The sequence below is a fragment of the Phyllostomus hastatus genome, unplaced genomic scaffold, assembly GCF_019186645.2.
Source record: "Phyllostomus hastatus isolate PE091 unplaced genomic scaffold, TTU_PhHast_1.1 phas_contig_551, whole genome shotgun sequence".
In the NCBI taxonomy this organism is placed as follows: Eukaryota; Metazoa; Chordata; class Mammalia; order Chiroptera; family Phyllostomidae; genus Phyllostomus; species Phyllostomus hastatus.
The window spans coordinates 2,672,884-2,693,922 of NW_025333909.1; the positions used below are offsets into that span (position 1 = coordinate 2,672,884).

At 40.4% G+C, this 21,039-nt stretch overlaps 1 protein-coding gene across 5 annotated transcripts in view; it reads left to right on the forward strand.

Moving 5' to 3' along the window:
* Positions 1-21,039, forward strand: part of OPHN1 (oligophrenin 1) — a 253,859-nt gene that overhangs the window by 222,448 nt on the left and 10,372 nt on the right. For all 5 annotated transcript variants that reach the window (XM_045847507.1, XM_045847511.1, XM_045847508.1 and 2 more), the window contains exons 20-21: positions 2,740-2,887; positions 12,199-12,522. In XM_045847507.1, the coding sequence (XP_045703463.1) occupies positions 2,740-2,887; positions 12,199-12,522 (472 nt within the window). The remainder of the gene's footprint in view (positions 1-2,739; positions 2,888-12,198; positions 12,523-21,039) is intronic.

Genomic DNA, 21,039 nt, shown 5'->3' on the forward strand with positions numbered 1-21,039 from the left:
CTGGAAGAGACCTTGAAGAGCCATCAGGTATCAAGTCCATAATTCCTGATTTGCATACCACAAAACCACTTCAACCCTTATTGCTCCAATATCAACCTCCCACCCTCCTCCACCCTCGTTCTTTTATTTTTTTGTCATTTTTATCCTCACCCGAAGATATTTTTTCCATTGCTTTTAGAGAGACAGAGGAAGGAAAGGAGGGAGAAAAAGAAACATCCATGTGAAAGAGAAACATTGTGAGATTGCTTCTCATATGCACCCAGACCAGGGATCAAACTCACGACCTAAACATATGCCCTGACCAGGAATTGAACCCACAACCTTTTGGTTACAGAATGACACCCAATGAACTGAGCCACATCAGCTAGGACTCCACTCTCTTTCTTCATCTCCTTGTTCCCTCCCTCTTCCTCTAAGGAATCATGGGTTTAAATCCTTGTTAGGGTTGCTAATAGAATACTTTCCATTTATTGAACACTTTATATATTCTAGAATAAACTGTTTATGTATATTTTCTCAATCAATCATAACAACCTTATGAGATAGATGGTATCATTATACTCATTTTGCAACTAAGGTTGGGAAGTGCAAAGTGAGCCTCAAGTTTGAGGCTCATAAGGTTTAATAAGTACCTCTTCCAAAATCATGTAGCTAGTAAGCAGCAAAGCCTCAATACAACTGAATCTGACTCAGAGCTGACTCTTTTTTTAATAGTTGGTATACAATCTTATGTTGGTTAAATTAGTTTCAGGTGTACAGTATAGTGATTTGACATTTATACACCTTACAATGTGATCACTCAACTGATTCTAGTAATCATTTGTCAGTATGTAAACTTACCATAACATTGGTGACTATAACCCCTTCCCTCTTTTCACCCATCATCCCCCACTCTCCCTTCTGGTAACCATTCCTTTGGTCTGTTTCTGTAAGTGTTTTTGTTTTGCTTTGTTTGTTTGTTTTCATTTTTTTTTGGATTCTACATGTAAGTAAAACTATACAGTGATCATCTTTCTCTATGTGACTTATTTCACTTAGCATTTCACTTTCCCTCTAGATCCATCCATGTTGTCACAGATGGCACAATTTCATTCTTTTTCATTGCTATGTAATATTCTGTTGTATATATACCACATCTTTTTTATCCAATCATCTATTGATGGACACCTAGGTTTCTTATATACCTAGGCTATTGTAAATAATGATGCAATGAACATAGCATATGTGTTTTCAAATTAGTGTTTTTGTTTTCTTTGGATAAATACCCACAAGTAGAATCACTACGTTGTATAATAGTTCTGTTTTTAGTTTTGTGAGGAATTTCCATACTGCTTTCCGTAGGGGCCACAACAGTTTGTAGTCCCACCTACAGTGCACAAGGGTTCCCTTTCCTCCACATCCTCACCTGTACTTATTGTTTGTTGACTTTTTGATAATAGCCATTCTGTCTGATAGGTGGTGGTATCTCATTGTGGTTTTGATTTATATTTTTCTATTATTAGTGATACTGAGCATCTTTGCATATGTTTCTTTGTTGGCCATCGATATGCCTTCATTGGAGAAGTGTCTTTTTATGTCCTCTGCCCAGTTTTCAACTGGATGGTTTACTTTTTTGTTATGGAGTTGTATAGGTTTCTTACATATTTTTTTTTATATCAACCTCTTATCAGATACCTTATTTGCATACATTCTCCCATTCAGTAGGTTGTGTTTTTGTTTTGTTTAAAGTTTCCTTCACTGTGCACAAGCTTTTTAGTTTAATGAAGTCATATTTCTTTTATTTGTGCATTTGTTTCCTTTGCTTGAGAGGATGTATCCCAAAATATATTACTCAAACTGATGTCAGGCAGTTTACTTCCTATGTTTTCTTCTTGGAGTTTTATGGTTTTAGGCCTTACATTTAAGTGTTTAACCCATTTTGTGTTTATTTTTATATGGTATAAGAGAGTGGTCCAGTTTCATAGCTGACTCTTTAATCTCGATGTTATACTCTCTTTTCCTAATTCCAATAGGAATAAGTGAGAAAAGACTCTATTATTTCACAGGCCTTGAGGGGCCTGGCAGCCAAAGTTCATCCATTCAGTCTAAAAATTATTATTGAGCTGCTACCTTTTGCCTGGGGCCCTGTTAGGGCCCTACCTTCCAGAGATGTATGCAACAGAACTCTCTCCTGTTGGGAAACTCATGATACTGCCAGGGAAGTTGGACCAACTAATACTCAGGATACAATGTGATAACTACTATGATGAGGATGTACATCAGATGCTGTGGGGACACATGGAAGGGGAAACATATCTCTGTCTTGAGAGTCAGAATATGCTTCATACAGAGGATCATGAGTTGAGTCCTGAAAGTTAAAGAGAAGTGGATTAATTAAGGTGCAGACTAACCTCCTATGGCAAAGAGAACCATAAATTCAGTTGCCAGAGATGGGAGGTGACTTTGCTAAGGTTTTCCAGGCAGTAAGTGGAAGATCCAGTACTGATGTTGGAGTTTTTGTCCCTATTATTTCCTCCACTGAGAAATGCCAGGTGCTGTACCTCCAACGTGGAGGGATACTTTTATATACTAGCCTAGTAGCTAGAGTGATTAAGACAGTCCCCCCAATTCCTTGACTCATTTAGAATTGCTATGGCTGACTATAGATGTAATCCTGGTGGGTGTCAAGTAGTAATTAGCATTAGGGAGGCAAAAACTTGACCTTTCTAATTGTTTCCTGGAAATATTCCCCCTTTACAGATCTATTCAGGTCCACCTGAGGAGAGTGCTGCACCCCCAGTGCCTCCACCTCGAGTGACAGCAAGAAGGCACAAACCAATCACGATTTCAAAGCGCTTGCTGCGGGAAAGGACAATTTTCTATGCTCCTCCCCTGGATGGAGGTGAAGGTCAGTACTACAATTCACCTTAAGAAAACAGTAATTAGACACAAAGAGGGCAGAAGTAAAGGTATGGCCATTTGACTCCATGCAAAGGTAGACTTTTCGTGTCTCCTGGGCCACACAAAGCAAGGTTTTAAAAATTTGTGCCCAGAGAGCAAATTAGTCCATTGGCAGTGGATAGGACGAGGATAAACCTGCAAAGCCAGTTACCATGGTCCCTTAGGGGGCCAGTGGAGGGTCCAAGATGTTCTTAGATCTGTGCCTCAGTACATTGAAATGGGTGAGAAATGTACTTTTTGAATGTTCTAGATTTTAATTTCAAATGCAAATAACATGGAGGAGTGACGTCAGCAAACATGGCTGAATAGTAGTTTCCAGAGCACGTCCTCTCCCAGTAACAACAATTTGAACAACCATCCATGCATCAAAATATCTTCATGAAGGCTATGGTAGCCAGCTGAGAGATTATAGCATCGAGGTGGAGCACAAAAATAAGAAAAGGTTCATTGTATATGGTAGGAAGAACATACTTTTTAATTCTTTAAAGTTATTATTTTTTTATTTTAGAGAGGGGGGAAGGGAGGGGGACAAAGGAAGAGAAACATCAATGTGAGAGAGAAACATCAACTGATTGCCTTCTGTACATGCTCTAACCTGGGATTGAACCCTCAACCCAGGCATGTGCCCTGACCAGCAAGACATTTTTACACTGCTCATGCCACTCCTCCCCCAACTTCTGAGCTCACCTAAGTATGTAAAGCAAACATTGTAGTAACAGAAATGAATGGACAGATAGGCAGTAATAAAATAATAGTAGTGGACTTCAGTATGTACCCCAGTTTCAGCAATGCATAGGTCACCCACACAGAAAATCCATAAGGAAACAGCTCACTTTAACAATATAAAACCAATTTAACCTGACACACATATACAAGGTCTGTCCAGAAAATGTCCAGCCATTGTTAATATAACACGAATGGTTTGCGTGACATCGATGTGACCTGGCAGCCAAGGAGAGTGGACTGGAATGCTCATGTGTGAACAATGATGACTTCACTGTACTAGTCAGTGGGGGCGGTAGACACCATTGCATTCAAATGACTGAGTAGAAAGACCCCAAATAGCCAAAGCAATCTTGAGAAAGAGGAACAAAGTTGGAGGCATCACACTTTTTGAGATCAAAATATAGTACAAAGATATAGTAATCCGAACAGTATCATACTGGCATGGAAGAGTGTGTAGTGGGGGATAAATGGTGATGAAAAAAACCCCAAATGGCTAAGAAAAAAAAGATAGACATTTAGACCAGTGAATGAGAATAATGAACCCCAAAATAAATCCACACATTTATGGTCAATTGGTATTCAACAAAGTTTAAATACAGAATGGGAAAAGTATAGTCCCTTCAGTACATGCTGTTGGGAAAACTGGATATCCATCCACATGTAATGGAAAGAAATTGAACCATTATCTCATACCATATACAAAAATCAACTCAAAAATGCATTAAAAACTTAAATGTAAGACCTATAACTGTAAAATTAGTAGAAGATAAAAATAGGGGGAAAGCTCCTTGAAATTGGTCTGGGCAGTTATATTTTTGTGTATGATACCAAAAGCATAGACAACAAAAGGAAAATAGAGAAATGTGATTGCTTCAAACTAAAAAGCTTCTGCATAGCAAAGGAAACAGTTAACAGAATAAAGAGACAATCTACAGATAGAAGATATTTGTATACAATATTATCGGATAAGGGTAGGATATCCAAAATATATAAGGAGCCCATGCAACTCAATAACAAAAAAGAAATAACTCAAATTTTAAAAGATCAAAGAATCTGAATAGGTCATTTCTCAAAAGAAGACGTGTAAATAGCCAACAGGTATATAGAGAAAGCTCAACCTCACTAATCATCAAGGAAGTTCAAGTTAAATCCACAATGAGATATCACCTCACACTTGTTAGGATGGCTTTTACCAAAAAGACAAAGTGTAAGTGTTGGTGAGGATATAAAGAAAAGGAAACCCTTATGTACTGTTGGTAGGAATGTAAATTCATATAGCCATTATGGAAATAGTATGGAGGTTTCTTCAAAAAATTAAAAATAAGAGTACCATATGTCCCAGCAATTCCACTTGGGTATATGTCCAAAGGAAATGAAATCAGTATCTCAAATAGATAAATGCACTTTGATGTTAATTGCAGCATTGTTCACAATAATGAAAACATGGAAATAACCTAGTGTCCATTGATGGATGAGTGGATAAAGAAGATATGGGAGATACACACACACAATGGAATACTATTTACTCATTAAAAAGATGGAAATCCTGTTACTTGTGACAAGGGTGAACCTGGAAAAATTTATGCTAAATGAGATAAGCAAAGGACAGAAAGACCAATAATACTGCACGATCTCACTTACATGTGGAATCGAAAAAAGTCCACATCATAGAAGCATAGAATAAAGTAGTGGTTGCCAGGGAATTGGGAGATGGGGAATGAGAAGGTGTTGATGAAACACTAAAAAATTTAAGTTATGCAGGCTGAATAAGTTCTGGAGAGCTAAGGTATACCGTAGTGACTATAGTTAATAATACTGTTTGTGTGCCTGAAGTTTGTGAAGAGGTTAGATAAATATTTTCATCACATAAAAAACTCAGTAGCTATGTGAGGTGATGGATGTTAATTAGTTTGATTGTGGTAATCATTTCACAACATATCCATATATCAAAACATCACATTATATACCTTAAATATTAGGTTGGTCAAAGAGTTTATTTGTTTTTTTCTGTACATGGCTCTAGTAGTGCTTAGTTGTCCTTAACTTTGTTTGAAACAATTTTGTTAGATTATATTGTGACAGCTGTCATGTTTAAGAAAACTTATCAAAATCAGTGAATTTTTGTGCAGCCATTTTAATATTGAAGATGGAGGAAAATAAGCAATGTTTCAGCATATTATGCTTTATATTTCAAGAAAGGTAAAAGTGCAACTGAAATGCAAAAAAAGATTTGTGCAGTGTATGGAGAAGGTTCTATGACTGATGGAATGTGTCAAAAGTGGTTTGCAAAAACAAAAGTGGTTTGCAAAGTTTTTTGCTGGAGATTTCTCACTGGATGATGCTCCACAGTTGGGTACACCCATTTGAAGTTGACAGCGATCAAATAGAGACATTCACTGAGAACAAGCAACATTCTACCATGCAGGATATAGCAGACATACTGAAAATAGCCAATAAAGTTATTGGTGAAAATGAAAAATGTGTCCTGTTTTTTACACAAACTTTTTGGCCAACCCAATACATACAACTTTTATTTGTCAATTATATCAGTAAATGTGGGGAGAAAATCAGCTTGCGTGGATTCAGTAACTACTCTCTGTCAGGTACAGTGCTACGTAGAAGTAAGATACAGTCTCTGTGCTCAAGGAGTTTATAGACTAAATAAAGAGAGATATATGTGAAAAAAATAAATGCCATTCAATGGAATAATTGCTTAGTATGCAGACTGCACTCATTCTGCATCCCTCCCCACCACTCTACTGAGACCATTTTTGTCAGGGTTACCAGCAATCTCCATGTGGCCAAACCAAATGGCCAGCCATTCCCCTGTTCTCATCATACTCAGTTTGTGCACAGCATTTGCCACAGTTGATTAACTCTTCCTTCTTGAAACATTTTATTTACTTGGCTTTCAGGACACCAAACGCTCCTTCTGCCTCACTGGACATATCTGTCTTAGTCTGCTCTTCTAGCTTTCGTTCTTTTTCCAACTCCTACATGTTGGAAGGTCCCAGATTTTTTTGCAAGTCCACTTCTCTGTTTGTTTCCTGTATGACCTCATTCAATTTCACAACTTTAAAGTATCTTAAATTTGAGGATTATTTTCAAATTTATGTATCTTAGACTGTTATTGCCCCTCTATTTCTATCTCAAATCCCTGTCCAATAGTTATCCTTGGATAACTCATGGGAATCTCCAATTTAAAAGGACAAATGCCAGCCTGTGCTGAGTAGCTCAGTTGGTTAGAATGTCATCATGATATGCCAAGGTTGTGAGTTCGATCCCCGGTCAGGGCACATAAAAGAAGCAACCAATGAATGCATAAATAAGTTGAACAAAAAGTCGATGTCTTTCTCAAATCAATCAATAAAATTTTTCAAAGACTAAAATATAAAATGAAATGATAAATGCTGTATGATCTCATTTATATGTGGAATCTAGTCAACAAAATAAATGAACAAACAAAATAGAAACAGAGGCATAGATGCATAGAACAGACTGACAGCTCTCAGAGGGGAGGAAGGTGGGGGGCTGGGTGAAAAAGGTGAAGGGATTAGCCATATATATATGACACATAGACACAGAGAAGTGTGGTGATAGCCAGAGGGAAAGGGGGTGGGGGAGGTAGAAGCCAGCAGGGGGGGTAAATGGACATGAGGGAGACTTGACTTTAAGTGGTGAAAGCACAATGGGGTATGCAGATGATGTATAATTATAATTGAGTGTACACTTGAAACCTGTATGGTTTCATTAGCCAATGTCACCCCAATAAATTTAATAAAATAAAAATATTAAAATAAAATATACAAAAACACAATTGTTGATTCCATAGTTTTCCTCAACTTACTCTTACTCTGGTCTCCCCCATCCAATTGTTAAGTCACCCAGTTGCTAAGGTCAAGAACTTTAGAATCTTCCTTGATTACTTTCTTTCCCTTTTACCTTACATCTAATCCATCAGCAATTCCTGTTAGCAAAAGCTGTCTTTATACCCCAGACCAAGATGAAGTCTATTTTATTTAATTTTAGATAGAGGGGAAGGGAGAGAGAAGAAACATCAGTGTGTGGTTGCCTTTGACATGGCCCCCTACTTGGGACCTGGCTGGCAACCCAGGCATGTCTCCTGACTGGGAATTGAACCAGTGACCCTTTGCTTTGCAGGCTGGCACTCAATCCACTGAACCATACAAGCTAGGGCATAGATACTACTTTTTAATACCCCAAAACAGCCAAAATCTGTTTTATTGGCAAATTTCTACTGTTCAAAGTGTGTTATTAGCAATAGTTATTGTGCTGTACATTACATATCCAGACTTACTCGTTCTCCATAACTGCCACTTTGTGTCCTTTGAGCAACATCTCCCTGTTCCCCAAACCCCTCCTATCCCCTAGTAATTACCATTCTTCTCCCTTCTTCTATGCATTCAACATTTTAGACCCTACATATAAATGAGCTCATGTTGTTGTTGTTTTTTCTTTCTATGTCTGGCTTATTTCACTTAGCATAATTTCTTCCATATTGTTCCAAATTATAGGACATCATTCTTTTTGAGGCTTAAATAGCCAATTTTCTTGACCCATTCATCTGTCAATAGACTCTTATGTTGTTTCCATGACTTATTATCCTTTGAATTATAGAAATCCTAAGTGGGTATGAATCCGTACTCACTCAGTCTTCATCACTTCCCATGTGAGGTAGGTATATTGAAATCCATTTTATAGTGAAGGCACCAGAGGCTTAGAGAAGTTGAGTAGTTTGCCCAATTCCCATAGCTACTAAATGATGGAGTAACAGTTTGTATTCATCTGATTCTAGAGCTCCTTTGTGTACTATAATATTATACTCCCTTAACCTACCTGAACACTGTTCTTAGAAGGAACCAATTTGTCGACTCACCTGCACTCACCATGGTTCTTTACCAGTAGCTGTTCATTATTTTTCCCCTAAATTTTTTGTCCCAATTGTATATACAATAGCATTTTAGTCAGTGCTTCCACCAGCATCATGGAGTCCTTCATATCTGCACATACAAGCTCTGTCTGCCCACCCACTTAACATGTCTTGAATCTGTCTCTCTTTGCTGCTGCTGCCCCATTTTAGATCCTTCTCATCAACAGTCCCCTATCTGGTCTTCCTACCTCTGATTTCTCTAACCCACTCTACTTTTCATAATGAATTTAAAAGGATACTCTAAAAACACATGTAATAATGCCATTTCCATGCAAAAAACTTAGGGTCCTCTGCACTCCAATGACAAAGTTCATATTTCTGAACATAACATTTATGCCCTTCAAAATGTAGCCTGCAACCCTCCTGAAAACCCTCATCTCCAGCTACCAACAGTTTTCATCTAAAAGTGGTTTCTAGCTCAGGCTGCGAGCCAAAGTGTTGCAGGTTCGATTCCCAGTCAGGGCACATGCCTGGGTTTCAGGCCATGGCCCCCAGCAACCGCACATTGATGTTTCTTTCTCTCTCTCTTTCTCCCTCCCTTCCCTCTCTAAAAAATAAATAAAAATAAAATCTTAAAAAAAAGTGGTTTCTATGATCATCCCACACTAAGCTTTTTGTTTTTATTTTACATTTACTTAGACCATGATCTTTCACCCCTCCAAGTTGTTCTGTGTCTGAAATCTCTTTCTCCCTTTTGTCCACCTATTGTAATACTGGAACTGCCAGCTCAGATGTGACCTATTTTACAAGACCTTCTACAGCCCATCAGGCAGAATTAGTACTGTCCTCCTCATAGCACTTATTTTCATGATTCTACTTGTGTGATAATAGTTGATTTATCTCTCTTGCTGGACTAGTGTGCAGCCTCTCAAAGTTCCTCCCCACCACTTACCCACACATAGAAGAGAGGCCCCCACTTGGCGACTTGCCTAGTGAGGCCTCCCTGCTTGATAAGGATTTATTCCCCGTTCTCGGCAGTTTCTGAAGCTGCTCTGTGTGTTTTCCTTTGGAAACAGATGTCTGTTTAGGAAAAAGGGATGATACTGAGCTCTCATTATTTGAAGGAGCGATGAGCTCTCTCTTCAGAAAGAGTGTGGACTCCGGAAACAGACTTCAAGCTTTGAAAATGAGGTCTGCAGCACTGGTTTTGTAACATTGAGCCTCTTAGTGCCCTAGATTCCTTATCTGTAAAGGGACACTAATAAGAGTTTACTTACTACTTTATAGACTAGTTTTGAAGATTACATGAGCTAATCCATATATAGTATTTAGACCAGGGCCTGGCACAGAGAAAGTGCTCAAATAATGGTATTTGTTATCATTACCATAATTACCACTGTCAGTATAATTATCATCACCACTTTATCATTAATAATCAACATAATGCAAAAACTGGAAATGGTTACCCTGAGCTTAAGGGCCTAATTCCAGAGTCCCCGTTGCTGCTGTCTTTCCATTCCCTTTTTCTGTGAGCTAGGAAAGGATCCTTTCCCATGTGGAAGTAGTGACATCTCTGATGCTGTAGGTGAACAGCTTGGTGGGACCGTACTCCTACACTGTATTAAGATGATGATGATTCTGTCAGGACCTGTAGGGCATGGCCAGTCCTTGTTGTAGCCCCTCAAAGAGAGCAGGGATGGAACTTTATAGGGATTCTCCACCAGGATCCAGAAGCATTCAGATGGAAACATGTAACTGAGGTGTTGGGCCCAGAGCATATGGGAGAAGGAATTCCTGTCACCGATCACTTCCTTGGTTTGAGGGCAAATGTGCTTGTAGGCACTCCTGGGTGCTGGAGGTTTAAAGGTGGCACTCACCACAAGGCATGTCCTGGAAGCATGTGACCTAGTTACACGGCACTCCTGTGTTTATGTCCCTGCTAATATTTGTGAGCCTTTGGTAATTTTCTTGTTTGGTTGCTCTAGTGTTGTAGCATTTGTGTTAGGATTAAGACAGTCAGGGCAGTATATCTACCCTGGGGCCAGAGCAGGGGAAGTGTGGCGGAACTCCTCTTGGCCCTGACCCCTGTGCTGATGGCAGTAGTGACTGGGGAGAGGTTCCCGAGGAGAAGTCTCTTTGGGGCGGGTGGGGGGAAATCTTTGTAGCAAGACTTAGCCCTTCATTCCCACATGGAAACTTTTGCCTCACTGCCCACTTGGGGCATGAGAGTATAAATAGTACCTAACAATTACTGAGTGTTTATTATGTATCAGCTTCTGAAATAAGTGTACCATCTCTTGTAATCCTCGACACAACCTTGAGAGGTAGGTACTGTTATTCCCATGTCACTGTGGAGAAAATCTGATGTACAGAGAGATTATGAACTTTGCCAAGATACCAGAGTCGGTAAGACACAGCACTAAGAATCAGACCTGGGTACCTAGCTTCAGAGCCTGCATTTCTTTGAACATTTTGTGATGCGGAGTTTCAAGCATAAACATAAGTTGAAAAACAGAAACGATAACATTCTCCCTGCATACCTATTACCCAGCGTTGACATTTAGCACCCTCCATCTGGTCGTGTTCTATCTACACCCCTACCTGCTGCCCCAACCCATTCCTCATGCCACTCCATCCACAAATGTTTCAGTGTGTAGCTCTAAATGATTGACACCCTTGTTAACCAAAATCACAATGCCATCACTGTACCTAAAAGAAAAGGAAAAAACAACAACAACAACAACAGTAATCTCTTAAGATCACTACCTATCTAATTAGGATTCAAATTCTCATTTTCTCATATTTCCCGTTTTTAAAAACCAGGATCTAAATAAGATCCAGGTATTGCAATTGGTTGACATGTCTCCTGGGTCTCATTTAAGGGACTAGAACTTGTGTTCTTAACCACTATACTCTGACCCAGGTTTTCTGTTACTAAGGAAGGTGACAGTCTCCTTATAGAATGAGTTCTCAAGCAGGGAATCAGGAAGAGTTTCTGGGTACTATATTGTTTTGAAAATTAGTTTTAAAAATTTTGCAGGTACTTCTGTAGTTTAATTTTTTTAGGGAGAGTACCTCTGGCTCTCATTACAGTCTGAAATGTTTAAGTAAGTAAAACTCAGAACAACAGAAGCGTGCGCTATTGTCACAGGGAATTATAGACAACAAAAGCTACAAGAACATAAAATGGCTAGTTGGGTATTTTTTTTTTAACGAGGATGAGGAAGGAAGTTAAATTCTGTCAAATTTATTAACCTGAAATTTGAGAGATCTTTACAAATTACTTTTCAAGGCAATATAAATAGTTAAGGTGTAATCGATGTCTTTTTTAAAAAGTTAATAGAATATACAGTTGATTAGGGACTCTTAACTTCCTTTTCAATTACATGTACCTTTTAAAAAAGGCATCTTGGTGTATTGTGGTGAAAATCATACTTGGATCTTGAATGGAATTCCCTATTTGATTTGACTTGTGACCCCCCCCCCATGTGAACTGGGGTATGAACAGACTGATTTTGTGGAATATTGTTGATTTTATCCACCCAGTATATATAATTTTTCAATACCATGTATGCATGTATAAAACAAAAACATGATAAAGGTTATCATTAATCTTCCCTCTTTGCACCAACTTTCCCTAGGTGAAATCCCTCATCAAACACCCAATGGTACTATCGCCAACAGTATAGAACCCCCCAAACTGCCACAGTATCCCAACCTGCCTATTCAGAAGACTGGGGAAGCTGATCCTGGGAGGAAGTCGCCAAGCAGGCTTGTTTCAGACGGCAAATTGGATTCCTGCCCTGAAGTGGATGTCGGGAAGTTGGTGTCTAGGCTGCAGGATGGAGGGACCAAGGCCATGCCGAAGGCCACCAATGGACCTGTGCCGGGCTCTGGGCCCACAAAAGCCCCCTCTTTCCACATAAAGAGACCAGCTCCTCGGCCACAGCCTTATCCCAAGGAGGGTAAGTGCCTACAAATCCCATGGGAACCAGAACTGAACATAACCACTTTGCACTTAGAGATCTTTCTAAAATGGGAGATATTTAAGTAGAAATCTGTTCCATTTTACTAGCACTAATATTGGAATGGTAGTAAAGGAACATAAAAACGATTCACAATGATTACCAGAATGTAAGCTCCAGGAGGACAGGGATATTTAGCCCGTTTTACTTACCTCTGTATTCTAAGTGCTCAAAACAATGCCTAACTGTCACATAGTGGGCAGTCATTAGTTTTGGAGTAAATTAATAATAATGTTATTATTTATTAACATTATTATTGCTGCTCTTGTCATGTATTAAACATCTTCTACATGCCTGGCACTGTACTAGGTACTGGAACGCTATGTTTGATCCTCAGAACCTTACCGTGAAGAATGTATTATTGTTGTTTTTTATTTCTACTAGAAATCTGAGGCTGCTAATGGTAAGTGACTTGCCAGATGCTACTAACTGGCAGAGCCGTGTACCAAATATCACCAAGTCTGGTAGGCACCGAAGCCTATGGTTTTGTTTTGTTTTTGTTTTTTTTTCCCGATCAGGTACAACTACCACTTTAGCTTTATATGAGAAGCTTTGAATCTGTGAACTGTTGTTTTCTTCTTCTCACTCTCCAGTTTCATAGAAATAGGGACACAGGGCCACAAACTCTGCAAAACTCTGAACTTTTAAAATTACAAATTCAAGATGTGGCTGGTTCTGCAAATGTAATCAGCTACTACACGCAGAGACTCATGTAGGGAGGTAGGGAATTTGGGGGGAGTATACATGTCTGAAGATAGTATGGTATAATGGAAAGAAATGTGGACTTTCATATCTCAGAGGCTTAGATCCAAACCCTGATTCTTTTACTTGCTAGCTAGATAAACTTGTAAAAACATGCCTTATGTTTTATATCCTGTCTTGTTCCAAAAATGGTTTAAGGTACTTCATCATGTAGAAAAATATAAGAACTTAAAACAGTAAGAGCGATTTACTCAATAAACACATATTTATTGAGTACTTCCTGTGTGCCTGGCCCCGATCTCTGTGTTGAGGATGTCAGAGTAAGACAGACAAGGTCCCTGCCTGCTTGAGGCTTTTATCAGGATTTAGCTAAACCGTGGCCTTAAATGGTTGAAACAACTCAAGAGAAAAATAACGTCATAACAAGAGAAGTATATGAAATTCCCATTTCCATGTGCAAGGACACAGGCCCCTTCATTTACATATTGCCTGCAGCTGCTTTCCCACTACAATAGCAGAATTGAGCACCAGCAACGAAGACTTTGGAGCCTTCAAAGCCTAAAGTGTTAACTATCTGATACTTGACAGAAAAAGTTTACTGACCTCAGCTTTAGATTCTAGAATACAGGTAAGACAAGTTGAGGCCAAGAGGGAGAGATGGTATAATAGCAGGAAGATGGAAAGAATGGAGTTCATACTCAGAATGTTTGCTGTGAAGCCTTCCCCGCTTGCTGGAACATTTGGCTCCAAACATTCTAGAGAAAACAAAAAGAGGGAAAAAAACACAATGGTTATCTAAGTCCAAGTTTTAAAGGTAACAACAACAAGCCAGTTGTTCAAGTAAAGCACGACTCTTCTGCTTTTGAGGCCAGAGAATGTTTCTGAGAAGCGTTTTCTTCCATAGGCTGTTGCATATAACAGGGCACAATTCACTGAAAGCTCTTCACTGGGGGTCCCTTAAGATTTTCCCGATGTTTAAGTGACTCTGCATTTCTTCTCTGGCTCAATCCGCTGATGCATCTGTATGGTTATAGTTAAGCTATTTAACCTCTTTGCGCCTTGGTTTCCATGCCTATAAATGGGAGAAACAGCTCACTGCTCAGAATTATTGCTACGGTTAAAAATGAATAACAAAAAAAATTTCTGACGTAAATCAATATTCAAAATGTGCTATTAATTCCCTGCCCCTGCCCTTTCGCTCTATAAGATTTGCCTCTTCTGGGAAGTAGCCAAGTAAGGCCAGACTTCTTATGTAGACATCTGCTTCAATTTATGTCCTATATTGACCTTCACATCAATCTGGTAGAGAGTTTGTGTAACTTAGCTTATGTTCATCACAGTAAAGATTGTCTTGCCTGTCGCCAAGCCTTAAGGTCAGTCAGCCAGATCCTGTGAACTCAGCACACGCAGTAACTTAGCCCTCCCTATCAGTTCCACTGAAGCCAACTTCTGCAGCAAAGCTAAATCCCTGCGGCGTTCCCTTCATCCCCTTCCTCCACATGGCTGGTAGCTTCTGCTCTGATCTAATGGTTTCAGTTACTATAAGTACTGATCTTACAGTAACTGTTCAGCGTCAGCCAGACTATAGAAATTTCTGCCACAGCATCGCCTGGCTTTGCGTTTTGCCTCAAATAAGTTAGCAACAGGCTGCTCTGACGCAGCTGTTTTTGAAGTCCCATGCCTCCAGCCTCGGTCACAGAAAGCGTGACTGAGATGGTAGGTCTGGCCTTGATGGGAAATTAATCAAACCTCCGCTGTTGCCTTTTTGAACCTTGCCCGCTCCCACCTCCTATTCTCCCCATTCTCCCATTTCAGCTGTACCTCCGATGATAGATTATAGGCATGAGAGCAGATATCAATCAAGCTGAAGCTGTAAAAAGCTGACTCCAAGCTGTAAGTGGTAGTTGTCAGTCCCAGATGCTAGCCAGCAGCTTGAATGGCAGTGTCAGAGGGAGGGAGCTGTTACCCCAGCTGACCTACTCTACACCTTGCAGTTGTCACTCCTTTTCACCTGTGTTCAGAGCTTTGCTTGTCATCCTGAGGGTCACTGCATAGACCCCATTGCTTTAGTGATCCAACTATGCCAGTCCTCTACCTTTGCCCCTTGTATTGATTCAACATTCGAGTGGACTTGATAGTCTCCATATTTGTTCATAGCAATTAAAAATAGCAACAGCAAGGTGCACGTTAAGTTGCTTTGTTCCGTGGAAGTCAACTTTATAATAAGATCAGTATTGTTTGCTGATGTAACTTTGTCAAGGGCTCTTTTTTATTCTAGACATGGGGCCACAGGCTTTCTCTTCTTCTCTTGTATCTAATCATTATGATAGGCCTATGAGATAGGTTTTATTCTCCCTATCTCATACATGGAGAAACTGAGGCTCGGCAAAGTGAAATAAATTGCCTAGCCAACCAGGTAGTAAGATGTTCTTATGGGGCTGGAACCTAGACTCCTTGGGTACTACAGTTTTATTTTTAAGTGGTTTTAGCTACCTTCCCTTTCCTGATTTTTAAGAAGGGACTAGTCACAGAACATGTATGAGTGACCCACAGACATGGACAGTGGTGTGGGAATGGACTGTGGGAGTGGGGGGTGGGGTGGGCTGGGCAGAGGGCAAAGAAGAGAAAATTGGGACAACTGTAATAGAATAACAATAAAAAATTTAAAAATAAAAGTAATAATAAGAAGAAGAAAGAACCTTTCATTTGGGGGAAACAAAGTTATGCAAACCCAATTTCGCCTCTTCCTTTGAGGTTACTGTCTGTTACCAGGCCTGGCTTTGGAAAAAGGGCATTTGTGTAGCTTCTGCAAAGGGGCTTCAGGCTTTCCTTTGGGGAATGGGAGGGGAAGACATATACTTGCACATATTTGTTAACTTATTCAGACAGTGCTGTGCAATGGGAGAGACAGAGATGAGAGTCCTTGGTTCCTGTTTTCCAGAGGCTGTTGGTGAGGCTGGCATGTACGCAGTCAGTCCCACTCCAGTGAGACCCATGTTCCAGAGGGGTGAGAGCAAATTCCAGCAAGAGCAGAGGGCAAGGAGCTCTTGTCTGTGTCTGAGATTCTCAGGTGAATGTGGGGAATACATCCACACTGGGACCCAATGCCATAAGGGTTTGGCGGGATGGGGGCATCTTAGCTCTTTTCCTCTGTCTAATGGGAGAGAAAAGACTGTGTTCTCATGATGTGCTCTTGGGCTTGAAGAAATACTGCTTTTTAGGCCTTACCCCGCCCCAGGGCCAGTGGTTCTCCACTGGGGTGTTTCATGTTCTAAGTGCCATTTACATCTGCTCTAAAAGTATTAAGAACAGACTTGCTCTTGCAGTGTTGGGCTGTGCCGGCTATTATCTGGATTTTCTTGTTTGGACTCATTATGCTTTAAAAATCTACTGTGTTTGGTTTTCATTCTCTGCCTTTCCTGAAGCCTACCTCCAGATCGATCCAAAAGGGCAATTAGTGGCTAAAGGAGGTAAAAGGCTTTTAGGTGAGGTCGGGGCAGTGTCATAGAAAGAAAGATATAATTCTAGAATACTGGGGGAATGTACATGAGGAAACAGTCTCGCCTACTCTTTGCCCTCAGGTTGGGTGTAGATGGCTATAAAGAAAGGTGGAAGACAGTTGTGTAAGGTTGAAGACTGATAGCCATCAGGTCTATGAATGCTAAGATTCTTTGGTTGTCATTTAACAGAATGGGGAAGGAGGGAGCAGGTTGGGCTGGAGAGGGAGGTCAAATGTGTAGTAAAAGTCAGGTTGTGGACCAAAGTTAAAGGGACAGTTTGGTTAAAAGACCATAGGCTCAAAGGCTTAGTGGAGTCTCAAATGGGCCTTGGACTCTAGGGTCTCTGACATTTTAGTTTGAGTTCTGCGTCATCCTTGCTGTGGGACCTCAGACAGGCCACAGTCTCTCTGAGCCTTCATTTTCTCATTTGTAACATGAAGATAATAATTGTGCCCATAGGGCTGCCGTAACAATGAAATATCTGAATGCTTGCTTGGCACATGATGTGTACTCAGTGAAATGGCAGCAGTTGTTTTGCTTTTATAGGAGTCTAATTACTAACTACATGATCTTTGTTAGGCAAACCTCACTTCCTTGAGCCAGTTTTCTCAGCTGTAAGTGGGGACAGTACCTATGTTGCAGGCAGGGTTTTTGTGAGGTTTAATTATAAATTAGGTGTACAAAGTATTTGGTCATATAATAGGAGTTAAACAAATGGTGGTGCTACTGGGTGAGTAACATCCTCCCAGGAAATGGCAGACATGGAAGATGGCAGAGGTATAATTTTCTGTATTCTGGAACTTATGAAAAGAAACCTCAGGCCTCAAATATGGATGCCATTGAAGCTCAGAGCTACTCTTTCCACCCTCAGCCTGTCTCTGACCAAGTCACAGACAAATAGAAAGAGGAAGGCCATTGTTGAGGAGAAGAGGCAAGGAAAGATTCTTAGCCCTCCCTCCAAGTCCAGCTCAAGCCTGATTCCTTCCACAAAGCTTTCTGACAATCCTGCCCCAGAAATTCTCCTTTACCTTACTTCTTTTTGCACCCCAGTTTAGTCCTCTAATATGGGTGTAAGAGTAACTTCATTTTCCAACTCAGTTGTAAGCCTGTGGAGGATGAAGTCTATGTTAGATCATTTGTGTGGGTTTCTAATGAGAACATAAGGCTGGGCACAAAAGCCCTCAAGAAATATCAGTATATTGAACACCTTTCCATTTAGGTTTTAGAATAGCCCCAGAATTTGGGTATATCATGTAGGTGTGTATCACAGATGCCACAAGTGGGGACTTAAAAAAGGAAAGCTTTTTTCATTGTCCTTTCAATGTGCAGAACTACATTTTTCTTGACTCAATTAATATTTTTTAAATACCAGTTGCATGAAAAGCAATTTGCTTAGGCCTCTGGTGAATACAGAGATGAATACTACCTGGACCTTGCTCTCAAGTTATCCACATCCTAATAGTGGAGATACAGCCACCAAAACAAAGAGGTCTGAGTCACAGCACAAGATAACAAGTGCCTTAAGAATCAGACAAAAGAACTTGGAACATCTTAGGCTTCTGAAGATACTTCACTTAAGCTGAATGTTGATGGATGATGCAAATTTGGGCATGTGGGAATAAGGTAAAGGGCATCTGGGAATGAGATGATTAACTGTAAGAAATGTACGTGGAACAACGAATAATACTTTTTGTGTGGACTGTAGGCTATGTGAAGAACTGTGATGGAAATGTAGATCAGAAACATCAGTTGAAACCAAACGGAAGAGGATAGTGAATTCCAAGTAAAAAATATTTTAGTTTATTCTGCAGGCAACAGGGAGCTATGAAACCAGATCTAAGTCTAAGTCTAATTATCTGTCTATCTAAATTTGTTTTCAAGCTGCTTAAGTACATGATCAGAACTGGGTTCCAGGATACTCAAAAGCAGCACATAAAATCAGCAGGGAGAAACATGTGTCTACAGACATATCATGGATGCATTGATCTGGAAAACAATCCAAGTCCACATTGTACAAGTAGGGAAGTGGTCAGCTCAAGGTCACACAGCAAGTTAGTTTTAGTATTAAGACTAGAATCTAGCTCTCTTTTTTTAAATACATTTTATTGATTATGCTATTACAGTTGTCCCATTTCCTCCCTTCACTCACCTCTACCCTGTACACCCTACCCTCTCCCACCCACTTCCCCCTCTTTACTTCATGTCCATGTGTCATACTTATAAGTTCTTTAGCTTCTACATTTCTCATACTATTCTTACCCTCCCCCTGTCTATTTTCTACCTACAATCTGTGCTACTTATTCTCTGTACCTTTTCCCCCTCTCTCCTCCTCCCACTCCCCTGTTGCTAACCCTCCATGTGATCTCCATTTCTGTGGCTCTGTTCCTGTTCTAGTTGTTTGCTTAGTTTCTTTTGGTTTTGCTTTAGGTGTGATTGTTAATCATTGTGAGTTTGCTGTCCTTTTACTATACATTTTTTTATCTTCTTTTCTTAGATAAGTCCCTTTAACATTTCATAAAATAAGGGCTTGGTGATGATGAACTCCTTTAATTTGACCTTATCTGAGAAGCACTTTATCTGCCCTTCCATTCTAAATGAAAGCTTTGCTGGATAGAGTAATCTGGGATGTAGGTTCTTGCCTTTCATGACTTGGAATACTTCTTTCCAGCCCCTTCTCGCCTTCAAGATCTCTTTTGAGAAATCAGCTGACAGTCTGATGGGAATTCCTTTGTAGGTGACTGTCCCCTTTCTCTTGCTGCTTCTAGAATTCTCTCCTTCATTTTTACCTTGGCTAATGTAATTATGATGTGCCTTGGTGTGTTTCTTCTTGGGTCCAACTTCTTCTTGGACTTCTTTGAGTCCAAGACTCTCTGAGCTTCCTCGACTTCCTGGAAGTCTATTTCCTTTGCCAGAATGGGGAAGTTCTCCTTTATTATTTGTTCAAATACATTTTCAATCTGTTGCTCTACCTCTTCCCCTTCTGGTACCCCTATAATTCGGATGTTGGAATGTTTAAAGATGCCCTGGAGGTTCCTAAGCTTCTCCTCATTTTTTTTTTGAATTCTTATTTCTCCATTCTTTTTTGTTTGGTTGTTTCTTTCTTTCTTCTGGTCCACTCTATTGTTTTGAGTCCCAGTTTCCTTCCCATCACTGTTGGTTCCTTGTGCATTTTCCTTCATTTCTTTTACGGTAACCTGCATTTTTTCATCTAATTTGCAACCAAAATCAACCAATTCTATGAGCTTCCTGGTCACCAGTGTTTTGAACTGTGCATCTGATAGGTTAGCTATCTCTTGGTCGCTCAGAAGGATGAGTTCTGGGGCACTGATTTGTTCTTCTGTTTGAGCCATCTCTCTCTCTCTCTCTCTCTCTCTCTCTCTTTTTTTTTTTTTTTTTGGTCTGGTCGCTCCTGTTACGGTGGGGGGGCGGAGCCTTAGGTGTTCACCAGGGCTGGGCACCCCAGTCGCTATATTGTGACGTTGTATGTGAGGGCGGGGTCGAGAGGGAACAGTGGCGGTAGCTCCCTTCTCCGTGGGACCTCAGTCCCTTCTCTGGGATCCTGGGTTGCGCACTCTGCCCTGCTCCACAATCACCGCTTCACTGGGTCTGCCAGCTGCCGCTTGCGTACTCAGGGTCCACCTGCTGCGATCTTGCGTGCCCCAGATGCCTCATGCACTCCCAGTTGCCCTATGTGCCCAACTCTCCCTGTTCTCCGCACCACAACCCGCGCCCAGCTGCTTGTCTCCGCCTCTCCTACCGGTCTGGATGAACGGGTCTATTTCAACTTCTTGGCTGTCTGACTTCCATTCAGATACATTTTCTGTCAGTTCTGGGTGTTATTCTGCCTCTAAATTGTTGTTCTTCCAATCTTGGTTGTGCGTGGAGGTACGGTACGTCCACCTATGTCTCCATCTTGGCCGGAAGTAGAATCCAGCTCTCTTGACTCACAGTTAAATTACTCTTCTCTCCCTGCCTCCTTAGTTTGACATTATGGCTTTATTGTGGCGAGTAAGAGTCAGGAGAGAAAAACATGGGGCTCTTTCAACCAAGAAAACCCTTTGCTGCTACTTCAAAGTTTGACTTGTAATTCATCATCAAGTTGGAGCTCCCAGTAAAGGACCTATGAGGACACATGGCTAATGACATTTGTTTTCCAAGGCCTTGGGTTGATGTCCATCTAGATATGGCTGTAACTTGGGAAGGAATGGGGTTCATATTTGGGGGGATGGATATCTGGTTCTCTCATCTAGGGAAG